The following is a 27281-nucleotide window of genomic DNA, read 5'->3' as shown; positions in this document are numbered from 1 at the left end:
CCAATCAGAAGTTTAGAAAGGAATTTATCCCAGTCACGCCGCATTGCATTGCGGGATTAAATCCTAAAACGACAACAAACTCTGTTTTTAACGTTAGCTGACATCGTTTGTTTCCCATATTAGTGAACATTTCTTTACTCCATAACATCACCAGAGAAGAAGAAATGGAAAATGTGCATTTGGCTGTAGAGGAGGATGATCTTTACTCGGGTTATAACGACTATAATCCGACATTTGACTCCGAGGTAAGTTAAATAGCCACTAACTAATGCTAATGTTAGCAGCTAATTCAGATATTGACTGTTAACATTAGCTGTTTGCATGTAAATGTGCAATACATACAATTATTGTCACATGTGATGGGATTCAGTGATGTGGCAGGCAACAACACAAGTTAATGAAATCGTTTTTGCAATGCTGTTTGCTTGGTCGAGTATAACATCCGATTATGCATTGGATTTTTAGTGAATAAATACCCAATAAAAAATTATTATTGATCAATTTTAAGGAGTTGGAGAATGACGTGGGCTTCCAGCAAGCAGTAAGAACAAGTCATGGACGAAGACCTCCGGTAAGTATAGACTTCTCTGTGTGTCCTTTATTCACAGCTTTGGCTTATTAGAGGAGACGCACAGGTGAGTCAAATTTTGTTAATGATGCCTCAGTTTCATTCCGTGTCCTATTAAGCCACGAGTGGGATCAAGACTGCACAATACAAGGATCCTTCAACTAGTTCACCTAAATGGAATGCAGTTCTTCTTAATGTTATTAAATACACTTGTGCGTTTTCCTGCTCACAAGCTAAAAATTTTGCTGTGACAAAAAATCTACCTGTGTGCGCTTGTCAGTACTCGTGAGAATTGTCATGTGTGTATTTATCCAGATGACTGCCAAATTTCCTGGCACTGCCATGGGAGCTCGGCCCTTAGCTTCTTCCTTTGGAGTAAGTACAATGAAATGGAATAAAATGACATGACTCTTAAGTAATCTTGTAAAGGGGATGCATTTTTGAATCAGCACATCATTCTTGTAGTGCTAAAAATTTATTCCAATTTCCTATCAAAATTTGACGGTGCAATTAAAAAAATACAAAACTCAAATTTAGGATAAATGTTATGCAGCACAAATGAGAAATGTCTAATTCGGCATTTTAATGATTCACTCTTGTTGTTAATGTGTTTTATTGTCTTCAATCAAACTGAATATGAGTCTGTGGGTGTGTATTATTACTGTATGATTTAGGGTTTAAACTGTCATGTGACGATGGTTTCACCAATTCATGTCGTCCTCCATGTGTTGACAGTCATGCTGTTTTGACATATCTCATGTAATAATGCTTCATCACATGTTTTAGATGTTATATATTCAACTGAAGTATGACCTTAAAAAAATTTGATAAAAAATCCAGTCATAATATCTGTCAGAAAAATCATAATTGGATTTTTTTTACCCAAATTGTTCAGCCCTAGTTCCCACAGACCTCCATCAAGGTACATTTGACAATTAATTAGACAATTCTGTAGATTACATGTACTCTTCTGTTGCACCGATTATTCGCTGGTGGGTGTATTGCAGTTTGCAGCTGAAGACAATATTTGATCTACATTTTTTTAAAAAAAGGAATTAAAAAAAACACATCCTAAGAAATAACCTAAACAATAACTAGTACAGAAATGAGGACTCTACAAATACAGTGAATGAACATGTTTTTGTCTTCGCACATTAAATCAGATTACCAGATAAACACACTGAAGTTTTTCTCACCTGTCTTATACTTGTTTCATGAAGTCCCGGATGCCTTTAGCCTCTTCGATGGGCAGACCCATGACAGGAGCTGTGCAGGTGAGAGAGACTGACCATTTAATAGTGCATTCCAGGTCCTACCTTGTTTTTTTTCGTGTCATGTCTTATTATATTGTGCAGTGATTCTAAGTTATTTATTTTTATCTTCTATACTGGCCCCCATATACTGCGCTGATGTGTGTGTGTGTTTTAATTTTTCATTTATTGTTGTTTTCAAATGTGACAGGATGGGGCAGCCCGACCAATGACTGCTGTCAGAGCAGCAGGTTACACTTCTTCCCTGACCCGTGGTAAGTTTAAAAGAGTCCCAACAAAGAAATTACTTGCATTAAGACTGAAAAAGGGCTTAATTCGTGAGTCGGTCACTGTTTATTATTACCATATAAAGTTTTCCTACTTAAATAGACTCTAGTTGTAGAGATAAATACTTGGTGCAGCAACAGCATGTGTTTTTGTCAAAAACGGACTAAAGTTTTGCTTTTTTTATTGTTATTTTTTAATGATGTTAACAATACAGTATTCCTTTTTGAGTGATATTTGGAATAATTTGTATTTTCAGGCTCGACCTTTGACCCTCTGGGCCAGTCCAAAGGTCCAGCACCTCCACTTGAAGCAAAGAATGAGGACACGTAAGTTGTCGCTCTTTAAGCTGATTTGCCTGTTTTAGTGAGGAAAAGGCCTGTATGGAGGTATTTCCAGGTGTTGCATTGAAGATTTTTTTTTTTATCCAAAGAAAATTTACAAGCGAATATAAGGCAATAAGGCAAATTAACGTTTTGCAGTAAAATAAATAACATATTACAGCTACTCTTCTAACATGTAGTTATTATGAGAATATCTCTAAGCAGGTGGAAGAAGCTCTGCACTTTCAAGAAGCATCATCACACATTGTATTGTTCTGTTTCGTTATCTTGCAGGCCTGAGGAGAAGATCAAGATCCTGGAGAAGAAAGTGAATGACCTGATAGAAGAGAGCTGCATGGCGCAGAGCATAGGGGCCTTACAACTGGTGAGACTCTGTCATTCTTTAACAAACTGTTTAGTAACACTGGCTGTTTGGCTTTAGAGAGAAGAGCCTCCAAGAGAGGAAGTGAATTTGATTTTGCATCAGCTCTGTGCCCTATCATATTGGATTAAATATAAAGTGTTTATTTAGAGACCCTTGCTTTTCTATAAATTCAACACTGTAATAAAACATCTAGCCTTTTCACCAGCCGTTATTTGAACATGAAACGGTTGCAGGTTAAGTTTGTGGATATGAGTCTGTAATTCATGATGAAGCCTAACTGAAACCCATTGTAATTGAAGCGTTCAGCACCACTGATCATTTTGGACAGGGGCATTTGTGTCACTACTGATGATCTGTGCATATGTGATGTGTTTCTGCAGGCTCTTGAAAAAGCCAAAGAGGCAGGAAGGAAGGAGCGAGCGCTGGTCAGACAGAGGGAGCAGTCGGGCAATGCAGACCACATCAACTTAGACCTCACCTACTCTGTATGTCAGACTGTGTGTCAATGTATGTTTGACACTGAAATTAAAATGATTCAATATTTGCTCTCAAAATTCACACAAAGTGTTTTCTTACAATCTTTTAACAAAAGTTTTCAGCCTGAAATCTCTGCTTTTTGTTCTTACTTTTGGATTTTATTCATGATTTATTGTGATAAACTTCACTTACTGGATTACTTGGATGTTTCTTCTCAAACGAATGAGTTCCTGCATTTTTCGCTGTGTGGTGACTTAGTAAGATCAAGAGTTTTTCTGTTAAAAAGTAACTGAAAATCACCACTGTCCTGTAGCGGTATTACATTGTGATCTGTTTATTGACTCAAGAGAGAGAAGCCATAACTGCTTGAATTTGTGAGACTGATATTGAAACATTATGTTTACTGTTGTTGATATGTGTAGAAACTTTTCTTATTTCTATTTTTGTTGTTCAGATTTAATTAATTTCTCTTCAAATTACAAAGAGACAGTGAAAAAAGTACCTGGCAATAAGCAGGGCACATGTTTAGCCTCGGAGGAAGTGAACTTAACCACTCAGCTATGCATGCACAGCTCACAGAACACAAATTAAATTTAAAGTTTGTTTCCACAAATAACTTTATGACTTCAGTGCCTGTTTTTTTTATGATTTAATTTAGAAAATATTAAATTTTTCTGTCATTACCAGGTCTTGCTCAACCTTGCCAACCAGTATGCAAACAATGAAATGTACCCAGAGGCCCTGAACAGCTACCAGGTCATTGTGAAGAACAAGATGTTCAGTAATGCAGGTAAAGAAACCACTTGGGGCCGCACTCAACACAGATGTTTTTTAAAGTGGGACAGCTCTCATGAGTACGCCACTGTGTTTAATGAAGCCATAAAACCAAAGATTTTATTCTCGCTGTGATTCTGGTGCAACACTGCAGATCACATTACCATAATCCACATCTTCCAAGAAATGAAAGAGTGGTAACTATCAAAACAACAGCGCAAAAAGATTCAGTCTGCTGTAGCGTTATGTGAAGTATGAACATGTGGAACAGAGTCTTTGACCCTTCAGCCATCTGGACACAGACATTTGTTCTTAGACAGGATTTGTGTTTTGCCTGATTAGTAGGTTTATTGGATAATATTTAGAAACTCCCTCAACGTCTTTCTGATGTATAAAGGGTGTGTCTGACTATTTGTTTAACTTTCTGAAACAGTCGATCAGACACTCGCACCTGCTTTATGCTGAAATTGATCAGCTGTTTGGATTTCAGAGAGGGGACAGGCGTTGTGCTTCTCTTCCTAGTTTTATTTCTTCATTCATTATACAACTATTTGTGGTATTTTTAAAAATAACCAAGTGCAACGCTGCGAGTGTCTACTTGACATTAGTTGTTATCTGTTTTTTATTGCAATAAATGGATGTGATTTGTAGTGTAGTCTGACAGCATGTCTTTAGAACTACTTCTAAGACTGTAAACCAACCCTAAAGACCAGAGAATGACTGATATGGGTTTTTCAGAGCTGATGCTGATTGTTAAAATTACAGAAAAATCGATAACCAATATTTGGAACTGATATATATAAAATAGAATGTTTTAACATCACAAGATAGCAGAGAACCTGTCATTCATAACTAGACTTCTTCATTCATAAAGGTGACTATAACTGAATATGTAAAATATGACATGGGAGTGATTAAATTAGGACACTCCTGTGTTTATGTGGGGTGAGCTGAGATTGATTAGTCTCTTGCAGTTACATCTACTGTTGTTCTCTGTTCTCGTAATATTTTACTGTTCTCTCACTTTTTTTGATCACTAAGAACCATATCTTAAAGCTTTATTAATTATTGCTCCAGGTTCGTTTGTGGCTGCCTTCTAACTTAGCCGCTAGCCATTAGCATAGCCTTAGCCACTGTGAGTGAAGCTAATTTCCTGGTTTGTGGCAACAATTTGTGTTTCTTGTTCGGTTTTTACAGTCTCTGAGAGATATTTCTGAGACCACAGAGTGACAACAGACAGAAGAGACTGCATCAGACCTGAAGTAGAGCGCTAATTCATCAACAATACTGATAACAATAATCTAAGAAATGCCAAATACCGGCCACGATAATCGGTCTATCCCTACTAGAGACCATCAGTTGTGAGCAAAGTTGCATCAGGATACTCGATTTCTCTCCACCTACACTTGAAATAGCTCCAGATCACTGACAGAAAGACAAACTCATGTTTCAGTCATTTATACACGGCAACGTCTTTGACTTGTATACAGCACATTATTTGTTGTGTCACTTGTACTTTGGTGCGCTGCTCCTCCAGGTCGTCTGAAAGTCAACATGGCCAACATCTACTTCAAACAGAAGAACTACCCCAAAGCCATCAAGTTCTACCGAATGGCCCTGGATCAGATCTCCAACACTCACAAGGAAATGAGGATCAAGATCATGCAGAATATTGGCGTGGTCTTTGTGCGCATGGGCCAGTACTCTGACGCCATAACATCTTTTGAGCACATCATGAGCGAGAGTCCCAACATCAGGACGGGCTTCAACCTCATCCTGTGCTACTACGCTATCGGCGACAGAGAGAGGATGAAGAAGGCCTTTCAGAAGCTCATCTCTGTTCCTCTGGGGATTGATGATGAAGACAAGTACATCCCAACAAATGTAAGTTACAGTAATGGACACATACTGCTCCCCTCTGGGAGGAGGTTCTGCAGCATCAGAACGACAACAGCCAGGTTCTGTAACAGTTTCATCCCCCAAGCCATCAGACGCTGAGAGAGAGAGAGAGAGAGAGAGAGAGAGAGAGAGAGAGAGAGAGAGAGAGAGAGAGAGAGAGAGAGAGAGAGAGAGAGAGAGAGAGAGAGAGAGAGAGAGAGAGAGAGAGAGAGAGAGAGAGAGAGAGAGAGAGAGAGAGAGAGAGAGAGAGAGAGAGAGAGAGAGAGAGAGAGAGAGAGAGAGAGAGAGAGAGAGAGAGAGAGAGAGAGAGAGAGAGAGAGAGAGAGAGAGAGAGAGAGAGAGAGAGAGAGAGAGAGAGAGAGAGAGAGAGAGAGAGAGAGAGAGAGAGAGAGAGAGAGAGAGAGAGAGAGAGAGAGAGAGAGAGAGAGAGAGAGAGAGAGAGAGAGAGAGAGAGAGAGAGAGAGAGAGAGAGAGAGAGAGAGAGAGAGAGAGAGAGAGAGAGACACACACACACGTATATATTGGAATTGTTTTTTAGAAAATGTTTTTGTATTCATCAGTCCGATGGCGAGCTTGTTGCACTGGAATGTCAGTCATAATGTGCACCAACTAGTCTATGTTCTGGTTGACAATAAAGTGGCTATTCTATTCGATACAAATTTATAGCATTTGGCAACTAGGCTATCTGCCTTTCTTCATGTTAACACATATATTCATATAACCCATGGATGACCTTAAGTAAATACTTGCAGCTCCCATTACTCAGAACTGAATGAGTTAAACTAAAAAGAAGCCAAATTGCTTTAATTACTTGTCTGTCAGCTGTACTGTGATGTCTTTCTCTGTGAATAGCTGTCAGTCTTTGATGTTTCTTTGTGTTCTTTCTATCATTTTTTTTCTTTTTTGTTTGCTGCAATAGCTATCACTGCAAATACTAAATATTCAGTATTTTTTTGACTAAAGTCCTTGAAAAAATACACTTAGAATAAAATATGAAGCAGTTTTCTTGACCTGGTTATAAACAAAATATTGTAACAATTGGTAATGAGTAATTTTTAAATGAAAATGCTGCTCCTCTTGAATTTAGTTTTTTTCAAAAACAATATTAATAACTTTTAAGTTAAAGCAAGGTGTGTCCATTGTATGTAACAACAATTATCAGTACAGAATATGCCATCCTCTGTCTTTTAGATTGTTGATTCAAAACAGTTCTTGGCACAGCTCAAGTTCTTCAAGTCCCAAAAAGTCTCAAAATTGCTGTCAAGTAGCTGAAAATGCTTCACATTATCCTGTTAATAACTGCAGAGAAATTATTTTTGTGTTTCCTTCAACTTTGTATTGACCAAATATCAGTTCATCTACAATCAGAATATTAATATTTACAACGAACTGCTGGGGATCATTGAATGTGGTGCCTTTAACAGACTGAATTAACCCTTTTTTATGTCGATTCTTTCAGGATGACACCAACTCAAATATGGTCATTGAGGCCATTAAAAACGACAAGCTACACCAGATGGAGAGAGATCTGTAAGAATATTTTCACACAACACAAACATTTGTCCAAAAACAATATCACAATCTACATTTGTCAATCTTACATCTCATCGTTACACTGTTACAGTCAGTTTAGCTTTTTATCGAACATACGATGCAACCGCGTATATTTATTCATTCATTCTTTGATTCATTCATTCTTTGATTATCCAGATACTTCTGTTATCATCTTCACTCAATCATTTTGCCATACTACTTCTCTTTAGGAAAGTTAAGTTTAGTTAAGTTAATCAAACATAAAAGGGTGAGTCATGCATTTTTGTAGTATTTACTGATCATGTAAACCATGTTTTGTAATCTTTTCAACTTATCAAATCCTTTTTTGATTTAACCTCCATCTACTCTTGCTGTTTCTTTGTTGATAGTTCTGGGTTCCTCCTTCTAGTTGGTAGATCAGTTCTGGGTGACATGCATTTAGCATAATCAACCATCAACTGCAAATTTGGTGAAGACAGATTGACTGATTATCACCCAGTTTTGGTTCTGTTTGTAGTTCTTGCAGTTCTTCTGGATCTTCTTTGTCAGAAAAGACTTGCTGGGGTTCTTTTTCTTCAGAGGCCTCCTCTTCTTTTATTACTTTTTTGTCATCTTTTCCCTTTTCTTTAGGGCTTCTGAAGGTTTGTCAGCTTGTCTGGCTTCGTGAGGGTCACACAACTTGTCATATTTGGATTCCTATTCCTACCTATTGCACCTCTGAACCGTTTCAGTATCTTATGTACATCACTTGTTTTCAATATCATATTGTACTTTATTCTCAACTCAGCGTATTTCATTTTAAGTTTTTAAATGTGAATTTATTTGTCCTATTTTAACTACAACATGGCTGCTACTACTAATGTACAGTTGTCGCTACTGCTCTGTGTGCCTTGAATCACCCCCAGGGCACAAATTAAGTATTTTGGAATTAAATTGAATTAATGAGTCCTATGATAAGGCCTCTTGACTCTGAGATTAATGTCCCTTTTCTAGCCTTTTTGATACTATACAAGTCCTTCAGCTTATTCACCATGTGGTTACAATGCTTGTTATTTCTGGAGTTTATGTCTTCTTCTGTTTTCCTGTTTGCTCTTCATAGAAAAGTCCTGGCAGAGAAGTACATCATGACTGCAGCCAAGCTCATCGCTCCGGCAATCGAGACTTCTTTCGCTACTGGATTTGACTGGTTTGTTACTGTTGTGCTTTTTTCCCCCCATCTCAACATCTTAATCATTGCATATAGCTCAAAGACAGGACTTACAAGGAGATGGAAAATTGTAAAAGATGATTTAAAACAAGGAGAAAGGTGACATTTTATTAGATTTTTGGTAATAAGGGGCAGTCGTCATGTGGCTTTCTGTGCTCTAATGAATGTGTATGAAATTCTTTTCACACTAGACTGATTGCACTCTCCTAAAGAAGCCAAGTATGCAGACTTGCAGCAAAACTGCATGATTTATTAATCTTTAAGATTGTTTTTTGGCTCTATGCTCATTTATTCTTCAGCTTTAGGGGGAAAAAAATGAGAACAGCAGCTAATACTCGTGATTGCCAGTGAAAGTATCCAACAGATCGCAAATCACAGCTACAACTAACATTAGAAATCTGCAGAATTAACTAATTATTCTCTATTTATGCACTTGCCATTTTTGTTATTGACCATCAAGTGATTCAATATGTTGGCTAAAGCCTCCACATTTGTGTTTTGTTTTTTTTAAGGTGTGTGGACATGGTGAAGAGCTCCCAGTATGTTGAGCTTGCCAACGATCTAGAAATCAACAAAGCCATCACCTATCTCCGACAGAAGGACTTCAACCAGGTCAGTGTGTTTGTCTTGACAGCATAAAAGGCAATACCACTCAATGTGACATCGCACTCCTATGATCTGTGCAGTTTAGGGCCATAATAGGAGCAGAACTACAAACTTCACGCTGAATTCTTGGTATTTTACTGTAAATTTAAATTGCAGAATTCAACAGACCACCTTAATAATGCCTCTGTATCCTGCATAAGTGGCTGTGGACTCCTGAGCAGCATCTTTTTGTATTTGCTGTGTAATAGAATTACATGTTGTGTTAGAATAGCAGTTCCACATATAAGTTGTGAAAAGTGGTATTTCCCTGTGAACGTATGCAGCCTATCCTTTGTTGTCCGTTTATAGTTTTTTTGTTTACATCTTTTTATTACATGATGTTTCCATTTGACCAACATTGTTATTATATGTCAGATTTCTCTTGCAAGGGCTGTCTGAATAGAGCAGCATCACATTCAACGTTTCCCCTTCTCATTGCCCTCCATTCTCTCTCTTGCTTTTTTGTTTCCTTCCCATCTGCATGCCTAAGGTTGAGGTATGTGTGTCTTCTGTTTCCATCTTCAGATTGTGTTTTTTTGTTTTGTTTCTTTCCCTCCTTGACATGTTGCTACTTAAGTAATAATAATAATGGCACTGCCAAGAGAAGTTGGAAAAGCAATTGTTGGTTTAAAACCCTCAGACCAATGAGGAAAATCTGTGTGCAGAAAGGAAATTATAACCTTCATTCCTTTTTTTTTTTAGCAATAATAAACCAGTGAGTTGTGAAGGAGATGCAGCTGCGTCGGTCGAGCCGCTCTGTTACAGGATTGATGACACTGAGCAGCTCCAGTGTCTCCAGTATTAACGTTCTAGCTGCAGAAGCAAAGTGTTTTGTACTTAGACTTTACTTCTAACGCATGTGTGTGGTGCTTTTTCACTGTTTACAGATTTTGGTGGTGGTGTAACCTGCATCATCTGTGCAGCTGTAGTCTCGCTGGTGCTTTGTCAAAATGCTAAGTTTTGCACTCTAATATTGTTGGAAAGATTTCCCAGTATATAATGAGTGCACTGACGCTGACATACAAACGAATAAGATGGGTACAGTTTAATTTCAAAGATCCATCCATTATCTATACACTCACCGCTGAATCCTCATTAGGGTCGTAGGGGGAGCTAGAGTCCATCCCAGCTAACTTAGGGTGAAGGCAGGGAACACCTTGGACAGGTCACTAGTCTGTCACAGGGCTACACAGAGACAAACAAGCACACTCACATTCACACCTACGGACAATTTAGAATCATCAATTAACCTCGGCATGTTTTTGGGCTGTGGGAGGAAGCCAGAGTACCTGGAGAAAACCCATGCATGCACAGGGAGAACATGCAAACTCCATGCTGAAATACTGCAGACCAGGACACAAACTGGGGATCTTCTACCTGTGAGGCGACAGTGCTATCCACCAAGCCACTTTGCAGGCCCATTTCAAAGATGTGTCTGATTTAAAATAAATAAATAAAATCAACATATTAACAGTTCAGATGATTGCAACTGCAAAATGTTAAAAAAAAAAATCTAGTTTAATTTTTAGTTAGTCAAGAATCTGTTTTTAAAAAATGCTATAAATGTCTGTCAGAGTAGGATTAATTTTTAACTGAAAGGGCTTTACAATCAGTATCACTAATTGTGAATATTTCCAATAAACATTTAGCTCTTTAAATTGTAATATTTATTTTGTACTTATGGTGTTTTCTTCCTTCCCTGTTTGTTCATTTCACTGCATATTTGACATATAGAAGATTTACTGATGGAATCATCACTTACTGTAAATTATACTGAATGCAAGAAGCTTATCATTAATTATTTGGAACATTGTAAAAAATCGGAGTTTAGGGTAATAATATAGTAGCTTTTTTTAATGTCTGTAGGTGTGTTATGTACTGGGAAAATCACCTTGTATTTTGTTATATTGTATTGCTGAGCTATTACACTACAGGAGAACCAATGCCAAGTGTTACTCTGTCAGCATTTTATTTTGTGTTATCAGGCAGTGGAAACACTGAAGACATTTGAGAAGAAGGACAGCAGAGTGAAGAGCGCTGCAGCCACTAATCTCTCTTTCCTCTACTTTCTGGTAAGAGTTTCTTAATTACTAATCAACGTTAGACTATCAGATATCAAACCCAGATTTCTAAGTGTTATTTGCTCCTGTCACATTTTCCTTCCTGCAGGCTCATTTTATACTGCAGTTTAAAGTTTTGCCCCTCTGTGGAAATGGCACAACCAAAACTAGAAGTCGAGAGAACTCATGTCTTTTGTGCAGTGCAATACAGTAATAATGTAATAAATCGTTAAAAAAAAAAAAAAAAAAAAAAAAAAAAGGCTAAAAAAATTTCTTTCTTGTGTGTTTTACAAACATTTAAATGATACCAATATTGGAAAAAATCGGGTCTCTACAAGTATTTTTCACACTGTTTTGAACATAAACGGAAACATTTTCTCCCAGCAGTGTATATCTTCAATCAACTTGCTGACAACCTGCTCCACTGTGCAGCAATTTTGAGCAATGCAGCACTTATTTTATTGATTAAATATGTTTTCTTTGCCTTTTAAAATTCTACTATGTCCTCTCTACTGTGTGTAAACGCTACCTGCAGTTCACCCAAAAAGTCACAGAATTGGTGTTTCGTGGCTGTTGGTCACAATTTTTTTAGGTTTTGTTTTATAGCATGTGTTGCTGGTGATTTGTTTTTAGCCAATTCTTGAATGACACAGGATTTTGATCAAATATCTTGGATTTGTTTATGATGGAACCATACATCTTGTATAACATGTTCATGGATTGTCAGAAAATTGAAACTCTACAGCTTCTGGCTCTGACAAATGGTAACATTTTGACATTTCTTTGTCCAAACATCCCTTTGAGAAGCTTAAAGCTTGTGCTTCATTTTTGTTATCCTCTCTCCAACTTTTAATCTCTTACAGGAGAAGGACTATGACCAGGCTGACAGATATGCCGATCTCGCCATGAACGCCGATCGCTACAACCCCGCAGCGCTTATCAACAAGGGCAACACAGTGTTTGTCAAACAGGACTATGAAAAGGCTGCAGAGTTCTACAAAGAAGCACTGAGGAATGATTCCTCATGCACCGAAGCCCTCTACAACCTGGGTAATGCCTGCTTTTATGACACAGGTTGACTTATAGCACAATAAAATAACACCAATGTTCATTCATTCATTTACGATCATCAAAGACACTCTAGGGATTGCAAGTTCATGTGCAAGAATGTTTAGGAAGTGTTTTAAAGAATGTAAACTTGACCTCAGTGATGTGTTGACAGAAACATCACAATTTTATCCAACATGTTTAATCCATCTGCATTTATGATCTATGCAATACACTAGTGTCTGTTATGTGAGTTCAAAAAGAGCTGCTTCAGGTCAGATGTTGAGTCATTGCTGTGATGAGTGGCAGCTGTTATGAAGGGCAGAACTGGCTCAGAGTTTTACAAAATGGGGGTTTCTATTTGTTCCTTTTTAATTTGCAAGTTTAAATCATGTTGAAAGTTTTTTTGAACCAGCTTTGACAAGCAGAACTCACTGCACTCTGAACTGTGGTCTGTTTATATCAGCTGCTAGTGCTGTTTTAAGCCAAACTCTAATAGCCGAAAAATATAACAGTGAGCCCATGGATCCATCTAAATCTCCCCATGCAGCTCCATGAATGGGTGCGGCTGCAAAAGGATAATGTTGTGGAAATTCTACAAAGAGTAAATCCACAAAGAGCAAGTGTCCTTCTGAGGTATTTATTGCAGCTAAACAGACATAAGCTTACAGGACTCTTGCCTTCCTAAGACAAGAGCCAAAGGTAGAAAGTCACACTTAATCTTTTAGGGGAATTTGTCTTCTATCAGAGGGAAAAAGGTGAATGTCCGTCTCTTGTGGTTTTGTGTAACTATTAAACTAAGAATACTACTAACTAATTTAATTAATTAACTAATTTTATTTGTGTGAGCCTTCAAGAAGACAAGATAAGGCCTCCTATGCACTTCTCAGGGTCAAGCTGGTCAAATGATACAAATGAGAAACCTTCACATGAGTGCACAGATAATATATATGAAAAATGAAAAAGAATACCATGCCTAGTGTTGGCAGTAAAATATAGTAAAGCAGTAAAAACTAGGTTTTTCATCACAGATAATACAGTGCCATGAAAGCAGGAAAAGCAGAATGTACTCAAATTTATAAAATGGTAAACTTGAAGGGCAGTAGAGTGCAGAATCCACTCAGCCAAATGTACTATCTGTCAGTTTTAAAGAAAATAATGCAGATTGGCATCAAACTTTAGTGAGTTGTCCTTTGCCCTTGGTCCACCTTCCCATCAAAGTTCATTAAATTCTGTGTGAAAGCTTTTGCATAAACTTGCTGATAGTTAAATAGACAAACAGGACTGGAAACATGCAGTGAGATTAGTATAACTGAGTAAAAGTAAAGATTTTCACTATTCATCAGATCTCTCAATTAAGAATAAAAAAGGTTTAAAAGTACTTCAACATGTACACTTCACTGAAAAAGGTACTTAAATAAATGTAATGGACTAAATGTAAGTCGTTATTACTACTACTACTTGTGGGGGTCATTGATGTAGGTAGTCTGGCCATGGACCTGATGTTAATTGACATTTTTCCATTATCTTGCTCCAGGTCTGACCTATAAGAGGCTGAATCGCCTGGAGGAGGCTCTGGACTGTTTCCTGAAGCTTCATGCCATTCTGAGGAACAGCGCCCAGGTCATGTACCAGCTGGCCCACCTGTATCCTACTGATAACAAGAGTGATGTGTTCATGAATGTGACTGGCTGTGTGTTTTTAGAGGTTTCAAAGAACTCTACCTCTGCAGAGTTTGCTGAAAGATGTTTGAAACCTTCATCTCTGTTTATTATCATATCTATTAGTCTATCTATTGGTCTTTGACACTTTGGTTTCAGTTATGAGCTCCTGGAGGATCCCCAGCAGGCTATCGAGTGGCTGATGCAGGTCATCAGTGTGACTCCCACTGACCCCCAGGCTCTGGCCAAACTGGGAGAGCTGCACGATGGTGAAGGAGACAAATCCCAGGCTTTCCAGTACTACTATGAGGTGCTGAGATTGAATGTTTTTCTAATGTCATGGAAATTTGTTCTATCATCTAACTCAGAAACCACAAAACACTCTGCTGGGTTGTTGGCAGATTTATTATCATATACGACATGGAGAATACAGAATTCGTCGAGATTCTCAAAGGAGTACAACTGCAACAGATTTTATAATGAATAGTCAGAAATTTCTTTTCATTGGTTAGTATACATAGATGTAAATGTAACTCTGTTATTTGTTCCTTACCATAGAAGAACCAGAGTCCTTCCCAAACGCTTTTTAGGAGCGTAACAGTATCGTCTTTTGTGAACCTCAGACCTTTTGACCCTCAGGGACTTCTTCAGCAACTGTGCTGACCTACCAGAAAGTTACTAACAAAAATAGTTCCACAGCAAGGACACGTGCATAAATGGACACATAGATAATAAATGATAATCAAAGAGATTGTGATTGTTTTTTCTTTCACTCTATCTGCAGACTAATTGGTAAACTTTTCAGCTCTGAGGAAAATACTATGAAGTAATATTAAGTGTTGTTGAGCTTAAAGCATTATTTGTGTCACAGAGGCGTCTATTTAAACTTGCTAGATGACCGTAATAACTTATACTGCAAAGCTAGTCTGCTCTGGAGGAGGTTCTGTTCAGAGTTTCAGGTTTAGGTTTTTGAAGCGTCTCCCTTTGACAAGTTAGTTTCCTGACAATTCTCTATGAGGAATACAGATTCTCAGCTGAGAGAATACGTTATATCTGCAAACTAGTAGGTTGATAATCTCACTGAATGAAGCCAAGCAGATGTGGTCCTGCACACTAAAACTTGCATGCAGAAAAATGTGTTTCTATGTTTGCAGAAAAATGTGTTTCTATGTTTGGTCATATCCACATATATACATACACATACACATACACACACACACACACACACACACACACACACACACACACACACACACACACACACACACACACACACATATATATATATATATATATATATATATATATATATATATATATATATATATATATATATATTAAAAAAAAATCTTTATTTAATTTTTGAGTGGAAGAAGAATCACAGAGCGTTAAACATCCCCATTTATGTGAATCTGAAGACAAAAACTTGGCTAACAAAGAAAATTGACAACTACTGTTGGAATACACATTAGCTCTGACAGAGGTTTTAGGTTTTGGATGAGCTGGCTTACACATATAAAGCCAGGCTGTGTTGAATTTGCTTATTAGTACGCCTGTCTGGTTACCAGTAAATGCCCTGATATTGTGCTGCTCTTCAGTCCTTCAGGTATTTCCCCTCCAACATCGATGTGATTGAGTGGCTCGGGGCTTATTACATCGAGACACAGTTCTGTGAAAAGGCCATCCAGTACTTTGAAAGAGCCACACTCATACAGTAAGTAACAGAGTAGGAGAGAATCTAAATGGACTGATGTAAAATTGGCAATTCATATCCAAAACTTATTTCAGAGTTCTTTTTTTTAAACTCCTTGTTAGACAAAATATTTAAGAACAAAGGTAATTACCTTGAATATATATTAAATTTGTTTTCATAATTCAGTACACATTGAAGAGGTGATGGAATACAATCAGAACTTCTGTATTTTATGGTATTAGTGCTAAAAAAAAAAAAAGCAGCAGCAATAGTTGTATTTCATTTTATTAGTTGAACCTGTCCTCCCTGCTTTTTAAAGATGTTATTGCACTACACAACAATATGTACAATACAGTCTATAGCAGTTGAACACAAGGCTGTGAATTGTTCGATATTAGTTTATATTTTGGTTTTATGTGTTCATACGCTGTCTGATGTGTTCCTCAGACCCACCCAGGTGAAGTGGCAGCTAATGGTAGCAAGCTGTTACAGAAGAAGTGGTAAGAATGACATTTTTATTTACTTGACCTTTCATGGCATTTAAAAAAAAATAGTGAACCGGCAGAGTGTGGTAAATGTTTTTCCTATTTTTCTCATTACAGGAAACTACCAAAAAGCTCTGGAAACTTACAAAGACATCCACCGCAAGTTTCCAGAAAACGTGGAATGTAATTCACCCTGTTTGTTATGTCATTTTCAGCAGATGATCTAATGGTAAAAGGGTAAATGAAATAATAAAGTATGTGTGTCTGTGTCCAGGCCTGCGTTTCCTGGTGAGGCTGTGCACAGACATGGGATTGAAGGAAGTCCAAGATTACGCCACCAAGCTGAAGAAGGTGGAAAAGATGAAGGAGATCAGAGAACAGGTATGTTGTGTCAGAGTTAGACAGAGTTGTCTAATGCCTCTCAGACAACTCTGTTAAAAGTAAATGGCTGAATTGAGAATGCACTCAAAGGTAAAATACACATATTAACATACACAATTAACCAAGCTGAAGAAGGTGGAGAAGATGAAGGAGGTCACAGAACTGTTGCTGTGTCTCTAGTGTCTATCAGATATTTATAGCTACCTTTCGAATCAGCAGTTTGCAGCATTTCCATGTAAATAAACAAAGATTTTACAGCTCTTTGTCTATTTCTACAATCTTGTTGTGATTCTGCTTGATAGTTTTTAGAGTACTGATATCAGCACTGGTTCAGGTTAAACAATTAACCAAGCTGAAGAAGGTGGAGAGGATGACTGAGATCAGAAAACAGGCATATTGGGTCTCTAGTACCTTTCAAAACAGCAGTTAGCAGTGTTTCCACATAAATACACACAGATTTTACAGCTGTCCATCATCTCTTTCTACAATCTTGTAGTGATTCTTCATGATAGTTTTTGCGATACCGACATCAGCACTGGTTCAGGTGTCTGGCAGCTTTTCCTGATATTATCTCGAGCACATAAGACAAACAGACAAAGAAATAGTCTTTTCATTCAGAGAATATCCAATAGAAAAAAGATGCAAAGACACTACAAAATAGGAGCTAGCTACTAAAGATGGATATAAAAGCTGTGAAACTATTAATAAGGGTGAGCTGGCACAAATCTAATGCCTTGGCTTTAGATTAAAATTGAATAGACCCTATTTCAGAAGCCTTGTTTAATGATATAAAGTTATATTAAGGCACATCTAAGCAATTTCAACACAATGCTGCCTGATAAATGACCTGCTTACTCTGCAGTCGTACATTACAGAACTTCCATAAATCATCTTTTCGTCACCTCAGTTATGGCGTGGCATTCTGTTTCTGCGCTACAACACGATGATTGAAGACATGCATGTGTCCGTTTTGATGCAAAATGTCTCAGTGGTCACTGCGTATCCAGAAATGCATGAAAACCAGCTGTTTTTCTCTTCTGTTGAGTTTCCATTATTCAGACCATCAGTGCTGACAGGAGAACAGCTGCTATACAGCTGTTTAACACCTGGCTGACACCAATCCTGGGTTCTTTTAACACATTTAGTGTTTGCTGAATTGTTTGCAAGCATGATGGTGATGTGGTTGTTTGGTGTCACCTGACAAATTGAAATGGATTAGATAAGTGGTTAGTGGTTTGAATATAACCACCCAGGGTGATTATTTCTTATTCTGGTAGAAATGAAGCCTAAGGTTTCTTTATTGGTGTAGAAAAACTCAAGACAATTGTGTGTTTCTACATTGGCAAGCAATATTTGCTGGTATTAGATTGGTCCACATTGCACTTTTCTAACACTGCTGAACGCACAATGAAGATACTAAATAAAATGGATCAACATTGATGCAACAGAATATAGTTTTAGGCATTGTGTGGGCCACAAAACACTTTGTACAACTCTTGTGCTCCCCAAGACCACTTGTGAGTAAATTCAATGGATTTCCTTCTTAAAAGGGAAATTCCCTTTCAAGTGGGGATTTGCAATCATTGGAATATTCATATAATAATCATATTTGTGACTTATGACTTTCACTCCTTCCATCTCTGACTAAAAGCTGGATAGAAAAATCACCTAAAATCCCCAAATATTGCACAACTTAAAATAAATCCCAAAATTAATTTTTATTTTTGAAAGATGCAATACATAGTATCTGTGGTGTTGCTCAAACTTAAGTCCACACCCAAATTGTTTGACACAGTTGTAAGGCGCAACTCTAGGTGTTTCGAGGTCAGGCAGTTTCTGAAGAGTAATGGAGATGTTTGGTTTTGTCCTGTGGAGATATTTATTAGAGCCAGGAACAGATGAAGAGGATGACTTTGCCAAATCACAACCAGCTGCTCTTAAATCAGAGACACTGTTGGACCGGAGAAAGAATCCTACAGAGAATGACAGAGTGACAGACAGCCAGAGAGTTGACTCAGTCATTAAATCCAAACTGGATGACGGTGGAAAAACAGCAGATCCTAGCTGATATAACTGCATAGTGTTGGAGATGACGAATGAGAGAAGGGTTTAAAGTTAAAACGAATATATTAAATGTCATTAAATTTATGGCCTTGCTCTGTTTGATGCTGTGTTTATGCTAAGTTTAGTTATTTTTCCACTGTAATTCCTGTTTTTTTTCTAATCATGCCTTCATCTCTTATTACTAACTGTTCATGGCTGGATTGTTTCTGCCATTTACTCCTTTCAAGTTTAGTCCACACAAACTGGAAACTTTATGTGGCATTTTTGTATGTATTAATGCCAAATTCTACATTGTATGTTTATTTAAATATTTCTACTTAGCTTTTTATTACATGATATTAGTTTTAAGATAGTTTCTATGTCAAAAAACACACAATTTATGAGGCAGGCCTTTGTTTGAAGAGCACATCAGAAATTTTATTTAAAAACTTTATGTGGCTTTTTCATTTCAACATGAGTCTTGTTTACAATTTCATCTTAATTTTTCCTAATCATCCTCTCCACCCTCCTCCATGTTTCTCTTCTCCTGCAGAGGGTGAAGTCTGGACGGGAAGGCAGCGCCAGAGGTCGGAGAGAAGGCAGAGAGGGCAGCGCAGGGAGCGCTGGTGAGTACCGACTCCACCAATGACATAAAAGGTTTCTCTCTGGCTAGTCTGAAACCATATTTATTCTACAGCTGTTGTCCACTCTTTTTTTGTTTTTTTTTTTGGGATTTGAGATCTTTTAGAGTACCGACCCAAATCTTCAAGATGTGGGGTAATGTCATGTTTAGTGCATATAAAAAATATTCACCCCTCTTTGGAAGTTTTCTAATTTTATTGCTTTTCGACATTGAATCATGATCAATTTAGTTGACTTTACAGAAAAGCCAATTTCATGTCAAAGGTAAAACAAATTGGTACAACGTAATGTAAACTAATTAAAAGCTTAAAATGTAAAATAAGTGAAGTATTTACACCCTTCAAAGTGAGCCACTTACTTCAACACAGGCAACCCAAACAGCTCCAGGAACATGGTATTGAAAAGCATAAGTCAAGGGATCAGTCAAGAAATTTCCAAGTCACTGAATATCTCTTTGAGTCCAGTTAAAGTCATCATTAAGAAATGGAGGAAATATGGTACATGTGTAGATCTGCCTAGAGCAGGCCGTTCTCAAAAACTTAGACTTAGATTTTAGACTCCGCACAGGTTTGCAGTGTTGTTTAGACTGTGTTTAATTATATTTAGGCAAAATTCTTTTATTGTTTGTGTTGAAATGACATCTAACATTTGAGAAGTTTGCTTTTCTTCCTCATATAAGTAAAAAAGGATAAAACATGTTAAAATTCCTCAAAGTATAGTATCAGAATGCATTGTTGTGGTGCTGCTACGGAAGTTTGAACAGTATCCATCCTATAATAGTTGGTCTTAGCATCAAAACCATATGTTTATCACATCATCATCATCTTTCCCAACACATTCATTATGTTCTTCATATGTCACCACTTCTTTTTTCCCCTTCTTTCTGTTGTTCACACATGCTGCAGCAGGCATCTCCACACCTGTCCTCACCTCTCCTAAGAAGTCCAGCATTATGGGTATATTTCTTTACACCACACTGAGTCCAGACTAGACTTTTGGATGTAGTTGTATTCTTTCATAAATACTACAAGTTTAGAGGTAATTAAAGGAACTTTGTGGTATTGGGAGATGTAGGTCACCAACAGGTCAGAATAACAGCTCTCATTGGTTAACTAAATTACTAATAACTGTCCATAATGGTTTGGAATACAAAGTGGTCCATGTTGACTGTAAATGCAGCTTCAGGATAAGGCTGTAGAATAAGCAGCCCTGAACACATCAGCCCTGAACCACAGAAAACACCAAGAGACCGAACTTCCACAGTGTTAGCACTCCTTCACTACAGACCCACAACAAATACAGACTGGCTCTAAGACTGGAAAACTGGCCCATCAGCAAATTTCAAATGCAATCCAGACAAACTAGAGAGTTGCCAAAAACTGTAACAAGGACCAAACTTTCTGTGCTGTGCAGCTGAACGTCTGTGGTTGAGTCCTGTAGTGTAGTTAAATATATATATATATATCAGGCACCTGTTAATGTACTTGCTGCTCCACCCTGCCAAGACTTATATATTAGGTTAAAATACCTCATTTTTTTATTTGCTTAGTAGTGCCAGAGCTTGTAACTGGATCACTGAACGTCATCCAACATTGTCTTACATGTTAAATCTTTCATATTTCTACATGAGCTGTTTAACTAAACCATCGATCCTTTTCTTATGTTCTTGTGGCACAACAGACGATGTCAAAGCAGGTGAGATAATGGAGGTTTTAAAACACACACTGATTGATTCTCATCAGCAATCATTGCACGTAGTGGACTTAAATGCTTCCTTCTGTCTGATTTATGTTTTGCACTCAACAATCTTCAGTCCAACTTTTGTTCTTTTTGTCTTTCTGCTTCTCTGGCTCTTCCGCCTTCATCTGTATTCTCACTCTGCTTCTGCTTTGCTGCCCAGAATCTAAGCAGTTGAGTCCAGTGTTGGACTCAGGGAGAGGTACGTAAGACTCAGAAATAGGTGAAAAATGCAGCTTGTAGGATTGGCCATTTTTACTTGGACAAGATAGAAAAGCTGATGTGTGCTTGTTTTATCTGTTGTTGTCATCCAGAGGGGATTTCAGACATCTGTAAATCTGCAGTTTAACAAAATGCTCAAGAAATAAACTGAGCATTTGCTTTTGACTGCACAGCCAAAGAGCTGATGCACCAAAACAACTCTTAATTTCATTGTAGCAACACTATTAGTTTGCATTTTGAAGAGCTGACGGCATTCATTATTAATCAGCTGAACGATTATCAATCACACAGTCTCTGGTGAACATCTTACTAGTTTCCTTTCTAGTTTAAAGTGTTGATACTTGATGTAAGAAGTTAAGAATTACACTTAAAACCCCTTTGAGTGAAGCGCTGCAAACTGACACTGCAGAAGTGGGTGTTTTTCAACAGTTTTCCCAAGTCAATAAATCTAACTATGGTGAAAACACCTGAACCCGATCCAGAAATCCTCTGACAGGCAGCTGTGATGTTGGACTGGTTGATGTTTGCACTGAGCGCTCGAACTTTTTCACATATTTGAGAAAACCTTGAGTGCACCTGAGAGTTTTCCATCTCGCCTGTAAAATCTGTGTATTTACAGAAATGTACAGTGTGTGGTTTGGAGAGGGTGTACAGGTTTGCAACTCTCTCATGATCGACATTCAAGCTGAAAGTTTTTCTCACATATCCAAACCTGCATCAGTCTTTGATGTGAATCGGGGGGGAAAAAAAACAAAAAAACATCGCAGAGTGAAAAAAGTCTCAAATCCTCAATTTATCCCTTTAATATTGTATTATTTCAATATGTTGTATTATTCCTTTGTTTAAATGGAGAAACTGCATTAAGCTACGTTTGTTTATGATTTTTAAAGGCATTGTTTGACCCTTTTATGGTTGTATGGTGTTGCTTTTCAGTTTGGTTTAAAAGTGAGCTGTAAAAGCCAGAAAGTTATCTATATTGATCAACATCTCCATCAACTCCTGGGAGAGAAATATTACCGTTAGCTGTACTGAGAAGGTGCATAAAAGTTATTTATTGCATCTGTAATCGTGGAAACTGTTGCACACGATTAATTCTGACTTCTTCCAACCTGTTGTCGTTCCTCTCATTCATGTCTCCCAGTTGTGTATTGTAAAAGAGAAATGCCACTGAGACTCTCTGAGCAAACGGAGGAGAGAAAAAATAGCAATTTTCCAGCAGAGGTTTGGGTTTGCCAGCAGCTCGCGAGGCCTCGTGTGAAATATTTGGGACTGCGAGGGAAGGTGGAATATCGGGCCTCCTTCCTGTTTTTCAGCTTTCTGCCGCTGATCTCCTCAGTTTCCAAGGCTACCTGGCAGCCAGATGTTGGCTGCTGCTGACTATGATCATGTCTGACCTTCAGTTCACTACAGCGTTCTGTCAGGGCATCATTTAGGCCTGGAACACACACACACTCCAACATATTCATTACATCCAGTGAGGAGCACCAGCTGAATATAAGATGCCGAGGAGCCGAGCTGGTTCTGTTATTTAGCAGCTAGAAGGATGCAATACCTGGTATATTTAAACAGATAGAGGGTATCTTGCAACTGCAATGTCTACTTAAATGGGTTAGGTAATTAAATAACATGTAATCAGAATTTGTAGAAAAAAAGAAAAGAAAACAAAGAACATGGCCATAAGTATTCAAATAAGTTAGTATGAGGCTGATCTGTAGTACACTACCATTCAAAAGTTTGGGGTACTTAGAAATGTCCTTATTTTTGAAAGAAAAGCAGTTTTTTTCAATGAAGATAACATCAAATAAATCAGAAATGCAATCTAGACATTGTTAATGTGGTAAATGACTGTTCTAGCTGGAAACAGCTGATTTTTAATGGAATATCTCCATAGAGGTACAGAGGAACATTTCCAGCAACCATCACTCCTGTGTTCTAATGCAACACTTTGTTAGCTAATGGTGTTGAAAGGCTCATTGATGATTAGAAAACCCTTGTACAATTATGTTAGCACATGAATAAAAGTGTGAGTTTTCATGGAAAACATGAAATTGCCTAGGTGACCCCAAGTTTTACCACACTGGTGTATATTTGCAGTATTGCTCCAATGCTACAGTAAGAGTCGAGTAAAACTAGTTAACAAGCTACCAAACCGACTAAGAACAGAAGAATATAAACCAAACTGATACTGTGGCAACTGCAGTATCATAATATCTCGTTAAAAACCTGCTGGATCACTTTAATGATGTATATTTAGCTGTGTTAAAAAAAAAAGCCAATTTAAAGTCAATTGAGTATAACACATCTGGAATATTAGTTATTGTGCTTTAGGGATATATCAGAACTTTAATGATTATTTGATTAGCTGTCAACTTCTAAATTAATCGCCAGTTATTATGATAATCATTTATTTGAGTTGAGTATTTTGTTAAGAGTTAAAAAAGAAGAAAATTCTCTGATTCTAGCTTCCTAAATCTAAATATTTTCTGGTTTGTTTACTTCTCTGCTTCAACAAACTGAATATTTTGGGGCAAAAGAAGATTTTTGAAGACATTATCTTTGATTTTGGGTGACATTTTTCACCATTTTTTGACATTTTTAATCATCAACAGATAAATCACTAGTGAAGATCATTTTTCTCCTCAGTGCATTTTTGACAATCTAGTTGGATATAAATTATTACATGACAGCAGCAGTTTGAACACAGAAGCTTTTTAAATGCACATAAGTGTATCACAATCAGTACTGGTCAGCTGATATGTGATATGCACTACTGGGGTTAAACTGTCCTTCAGCAACACAAACTGGTTCAGCTTTAAGGAACATTTAAACAGCTTTTACCTGCGTCTGAACAGTTGATTCTGATTATGACTGATACTGTAAAAAGGTTGTAATTTATTTTGTGTGTGTACCTTCATGTGTGTTTTGTGCAGACAGTGGCCACAGCAGCAGCAGCACTAAAGGAGAACGTCTGAGCGCCAAGATGAGATCTCTTCCTGGTTCTAACGAGCCCTACGAGACCAGCAGCCCCAAAGAACTCGGTGAGGAAACACTTTCATTTCTCTGCAGTTAATTCCTGGACATAAACCGCCGGAATGATTATCTTATTTATCTTTGAACCTTTTGTGTTCTTGAACTTCCTTGAGATTTTGCTGGTTTATTATATATAAAATAATCCCATAATCAGAAGGTTTTCTTGGACAGTTTAGCTCCTTTGGTGGCATTTCAAGCCACTAAACTGCAACTTTACTTAAGAATATTTCATAAGATTGAGAGACAATGTTGAAGATGAACAGTTCTTACTTATCATTTCTAATCAGCATATAAAGATATGATAAATGGTTTGAAACAGGCTATAATGTAATTGTAAATGAATTATTTTCTTGTATGATCAGTTTTATGTGTATGGCTGGTGGATAAGCAGATAATGACTAACAATACAGTTAAAGAACTGTTTAATATGTGGTTTGACACTTCAAATGTCATTTTACCTGCAAATAGGCCTAAATAATTACAGAATTTCAAATCTGAATCATCTTTTAAAACATTGAAATATAAGAAAAATATGATATGTAGTGTGTCAGACACAGGGTTCAAACTATGGTGTCTATAGTTCAAAAGTTTGGGGTCACCCAGACAATTTCATGTTTTCCGTGAAAACTCACACTTTTATCCATGTGCTAACATAACTGCACAAGGGTTTTCTAATCATCAATGAGCCTTTCTACAGCATTAGCTAACACAATGTAGCATTAGAACACAGGAGTGATGGTTGCTGGAAATGTTCCTCTGTACCTCTATGTAGATATTCCATGAAAAATCAGCCGTTACTCAAAATCACTGAGCTCAAATGTCAAACGCAAATTACAGAATGCTTGTATAAACGTTTGTATGATGCTTACTGACAATTGTACAAAACACAATCAGCATACACATCTGTTTCATGCTGAATAAAACTAAACCGCAAATCCATTTTCCTTCAGCATAGTATTATTGCAAGAAATTCTTCTACCTGAATGACTGAAATTCTTCACAGATGAATCAGGGCTTCATTTTCCAAAAGCCTCTTGAGGAAAAAATTATCATAAAATCCATTTTTACAAGGTCTTGTTTTATACAGCTATTAAAAACACTCTAACTGAACTTCTTAGACATTATTGTAGGTGAATAGCCTATTCATAGGAGGATTTTAAGAAGCTAAGAAGGAAAGTTTTTATTGTTTTTGTTCACCCTGGTGTTCTTTGTTACGTTTTCTTTCAAGTAAAACTAGATTAGATTCAATTTTGTCATTGCACAGAGTACAAGTACTAAGACAAAGAAATGTATTTTAGCATCTAACCAAAAGTACAAAAGCATCAGTAAAGTGCTTTATTTACAGTGTGGTATGTAGAGTAAGGTTACAGTATAAACAGTATGGACAGAGCGCTATGAACACAAATGAGTGATGTTTAAAATAGAAAACTAAACTACCCAAGACACATAAATCCAGCAGTTGACTTGTGCAGCTAATCTGACTGTTTCTGTTGTCTCTGATAATCCTGTTTTAATCCCCAACAATGTGACTATAACATTACAGAAGACTGTTTATCAGACGTTATCTTTGTTTTCAAACCACTATTTCCAAGAATAAAGCATTTCTATGTGGCCCTTACAACATTTTGTCTTTGTGATTTGTGTATTTTTTTACACAACACACTGCTCATATACAGTTTAAATTTATTTTAAAATCATCTTTAGACAGCTGACACTGTGCACATGTACTCAGTCTTAGGTGTTTGCTCTCTAGTTCTTAATTTACTAAGTTTTTACCCTTTGAAATCTTATTTTGTGTATGATATTTCTAAATTCATATGATATTCTTTATCTCAGAACCTTGTAAGTGTTTATTTAATGTCTACTGTTGCACAGAGAGAGAGAAAGCTCATTTCAATCCTATTGAAGAATTGACAATAAAGCTGAGTTTCACTTTCTTTATGAAATGTGTGTTGAAGTGCTACGTACCTCCAGGACAGTCATTACAAGCAAAATGTTGTGTTCCTCTTGTGTGCAGATGCTTCCTACGTGGATCCACTTGGGCCTCAGATGGAGAGACCAAAGACAGGAGCCAAGAGGCGAGTTGAGGATGACGACTTTGCCGACGAAGAGCTGGGAGACGACCTGCTGCCGGAGTAGCTGCTTCAGCCTGCAACTCATTATCAGGACGTTTTCTGTTTTGGCACCGTTGTCAGGCAAGAACACAAAAACCTCACCACAAAACCAGAACATTTTAAACTCAGACCTTCTGCAGATCTTTATAGAGTTCAGAGACTCCTCAGAGTCGAGGACTGAGATGTTTTTACTCCTGTCAGTCCGATCATCTGAGTCACTTTCTCTGAAAAAACAGATCATTTTGTTAAAGGTACGTGTTTACACAGTGCAGTCTGGAAGTATCTGGACAGTTTTCTTGTGGCTCTGTGGTCCAGCACTGGCTTTGGAATGAAACTATGAGGTTAAAGTGTTTTTAACTTCAATTTGAACATATTTAAATTCATATCTGAGTGCAGAGATTACTTGTGGACATACTGTTCCTAAGACGTTTTACTGTCACCCTGTGTGTTGGAGTTTGGTGCCAAACGAATGAAAAACATTTGTCCATCCTAATACTTTTAAATGCACTGTATGTTTCCATGTGTGAGTCTGGAAAATCCATCAACATGATGCACCAAACATATGTAATCCATCCATTTCAGTCCCTGTTTCATTTACATTTTGTATTTATTCCAAAAATGAACATCAAAATTTGCATTAAAATATGTATTTATTTCTTTGTTGCTTGTTATATAATAAAAAAGAAAATATACTCTTTTCAAGTAGAAAGTCGAGCAGTTTCATCCCAAGCAGAGCAAACTTTAGCTGTAAACCAGGAGGTCTGAGGGGTCTTTCTAAAGCACACAGACTCTCTGGTCTTTAAAAAGCTTTAAGTGGCTT

At 37.3% G+C, this 27281-nt stretch overlaps 1 protein-coding gene across 4 annotated transcripts; it reads left to right on the top strand.

Annotated features, from left to right (window-relative positions):
- The first annotated feature begins 61 nt into the window (after positions 1-61).
- Positions 62-27134, top strand: ift88 (intraflagellar transport 88 homolog). 4 transcript variants are annotated; one of them, XM_035940852.2, is made up of 27 exons: positions 62-245; positions 509-571; positions 884-943; positions 1789-1842; positions 2030-2093; positions 2363-2432; positions 2721-2811; positions 3192-3296; positions 3976-4078; positions 5600-5946; positions 7421-7491; positions 8594-8680; positions 9214-9313; positions 11332-11418; positions 12270-12456; positions 13991-14099; positions 14274-14424; positions 15713-15828; positions 16255-16307; positions 16410-16475; positions 16567-16673; positions 19270-19342; positions 20267-20314; positions 21039-21053; positions 21259-21297; positions 24248-24355; positions 26365-27134. In XM_035940852.2, the coding sequence occupies exons 1-27, from the start codon at positions 165-167 to the stop codon at positions 26484-26486; spliced, it is 2577 nt and encodes an 858-aa protein (XP_035796745.2). In that variant the 5' UTR covers positions 62-164; the 3' UTR covers positions 26487-27134. The 4 variants fall into 4 exon arrangements, with proteins under 4 accessions (XP_035796745.2, XP_035796744.2, XP_035796747.2 ...); XM_035940851.2 differs by having other exon boundaries at positions 20264-20314; XM_035940854.2 differs by lacking the exon at positions 20267-20314.
- Positions 27135-27281: the final 147 nt, after the last annotated feature.

Source organism: Amphiprion ocellaris, chromosome 11 (assembly GCF_022539595.1).
Source record: "Amphiprion ocellaris isolate individual 3 ecotype Okinawa chromosome 11, ASM2253959v1, whole genome shotgun sequence".
Taxonomy (NCBI): Eukaryota; Metazoa; Chordata; class Actinopteri; family Pomacentridae; genus Amphiprion; species Amphiprion ocellaris.
This window is presented reverse-complemented; position numbering and strand designations above follow the sequence as displayed.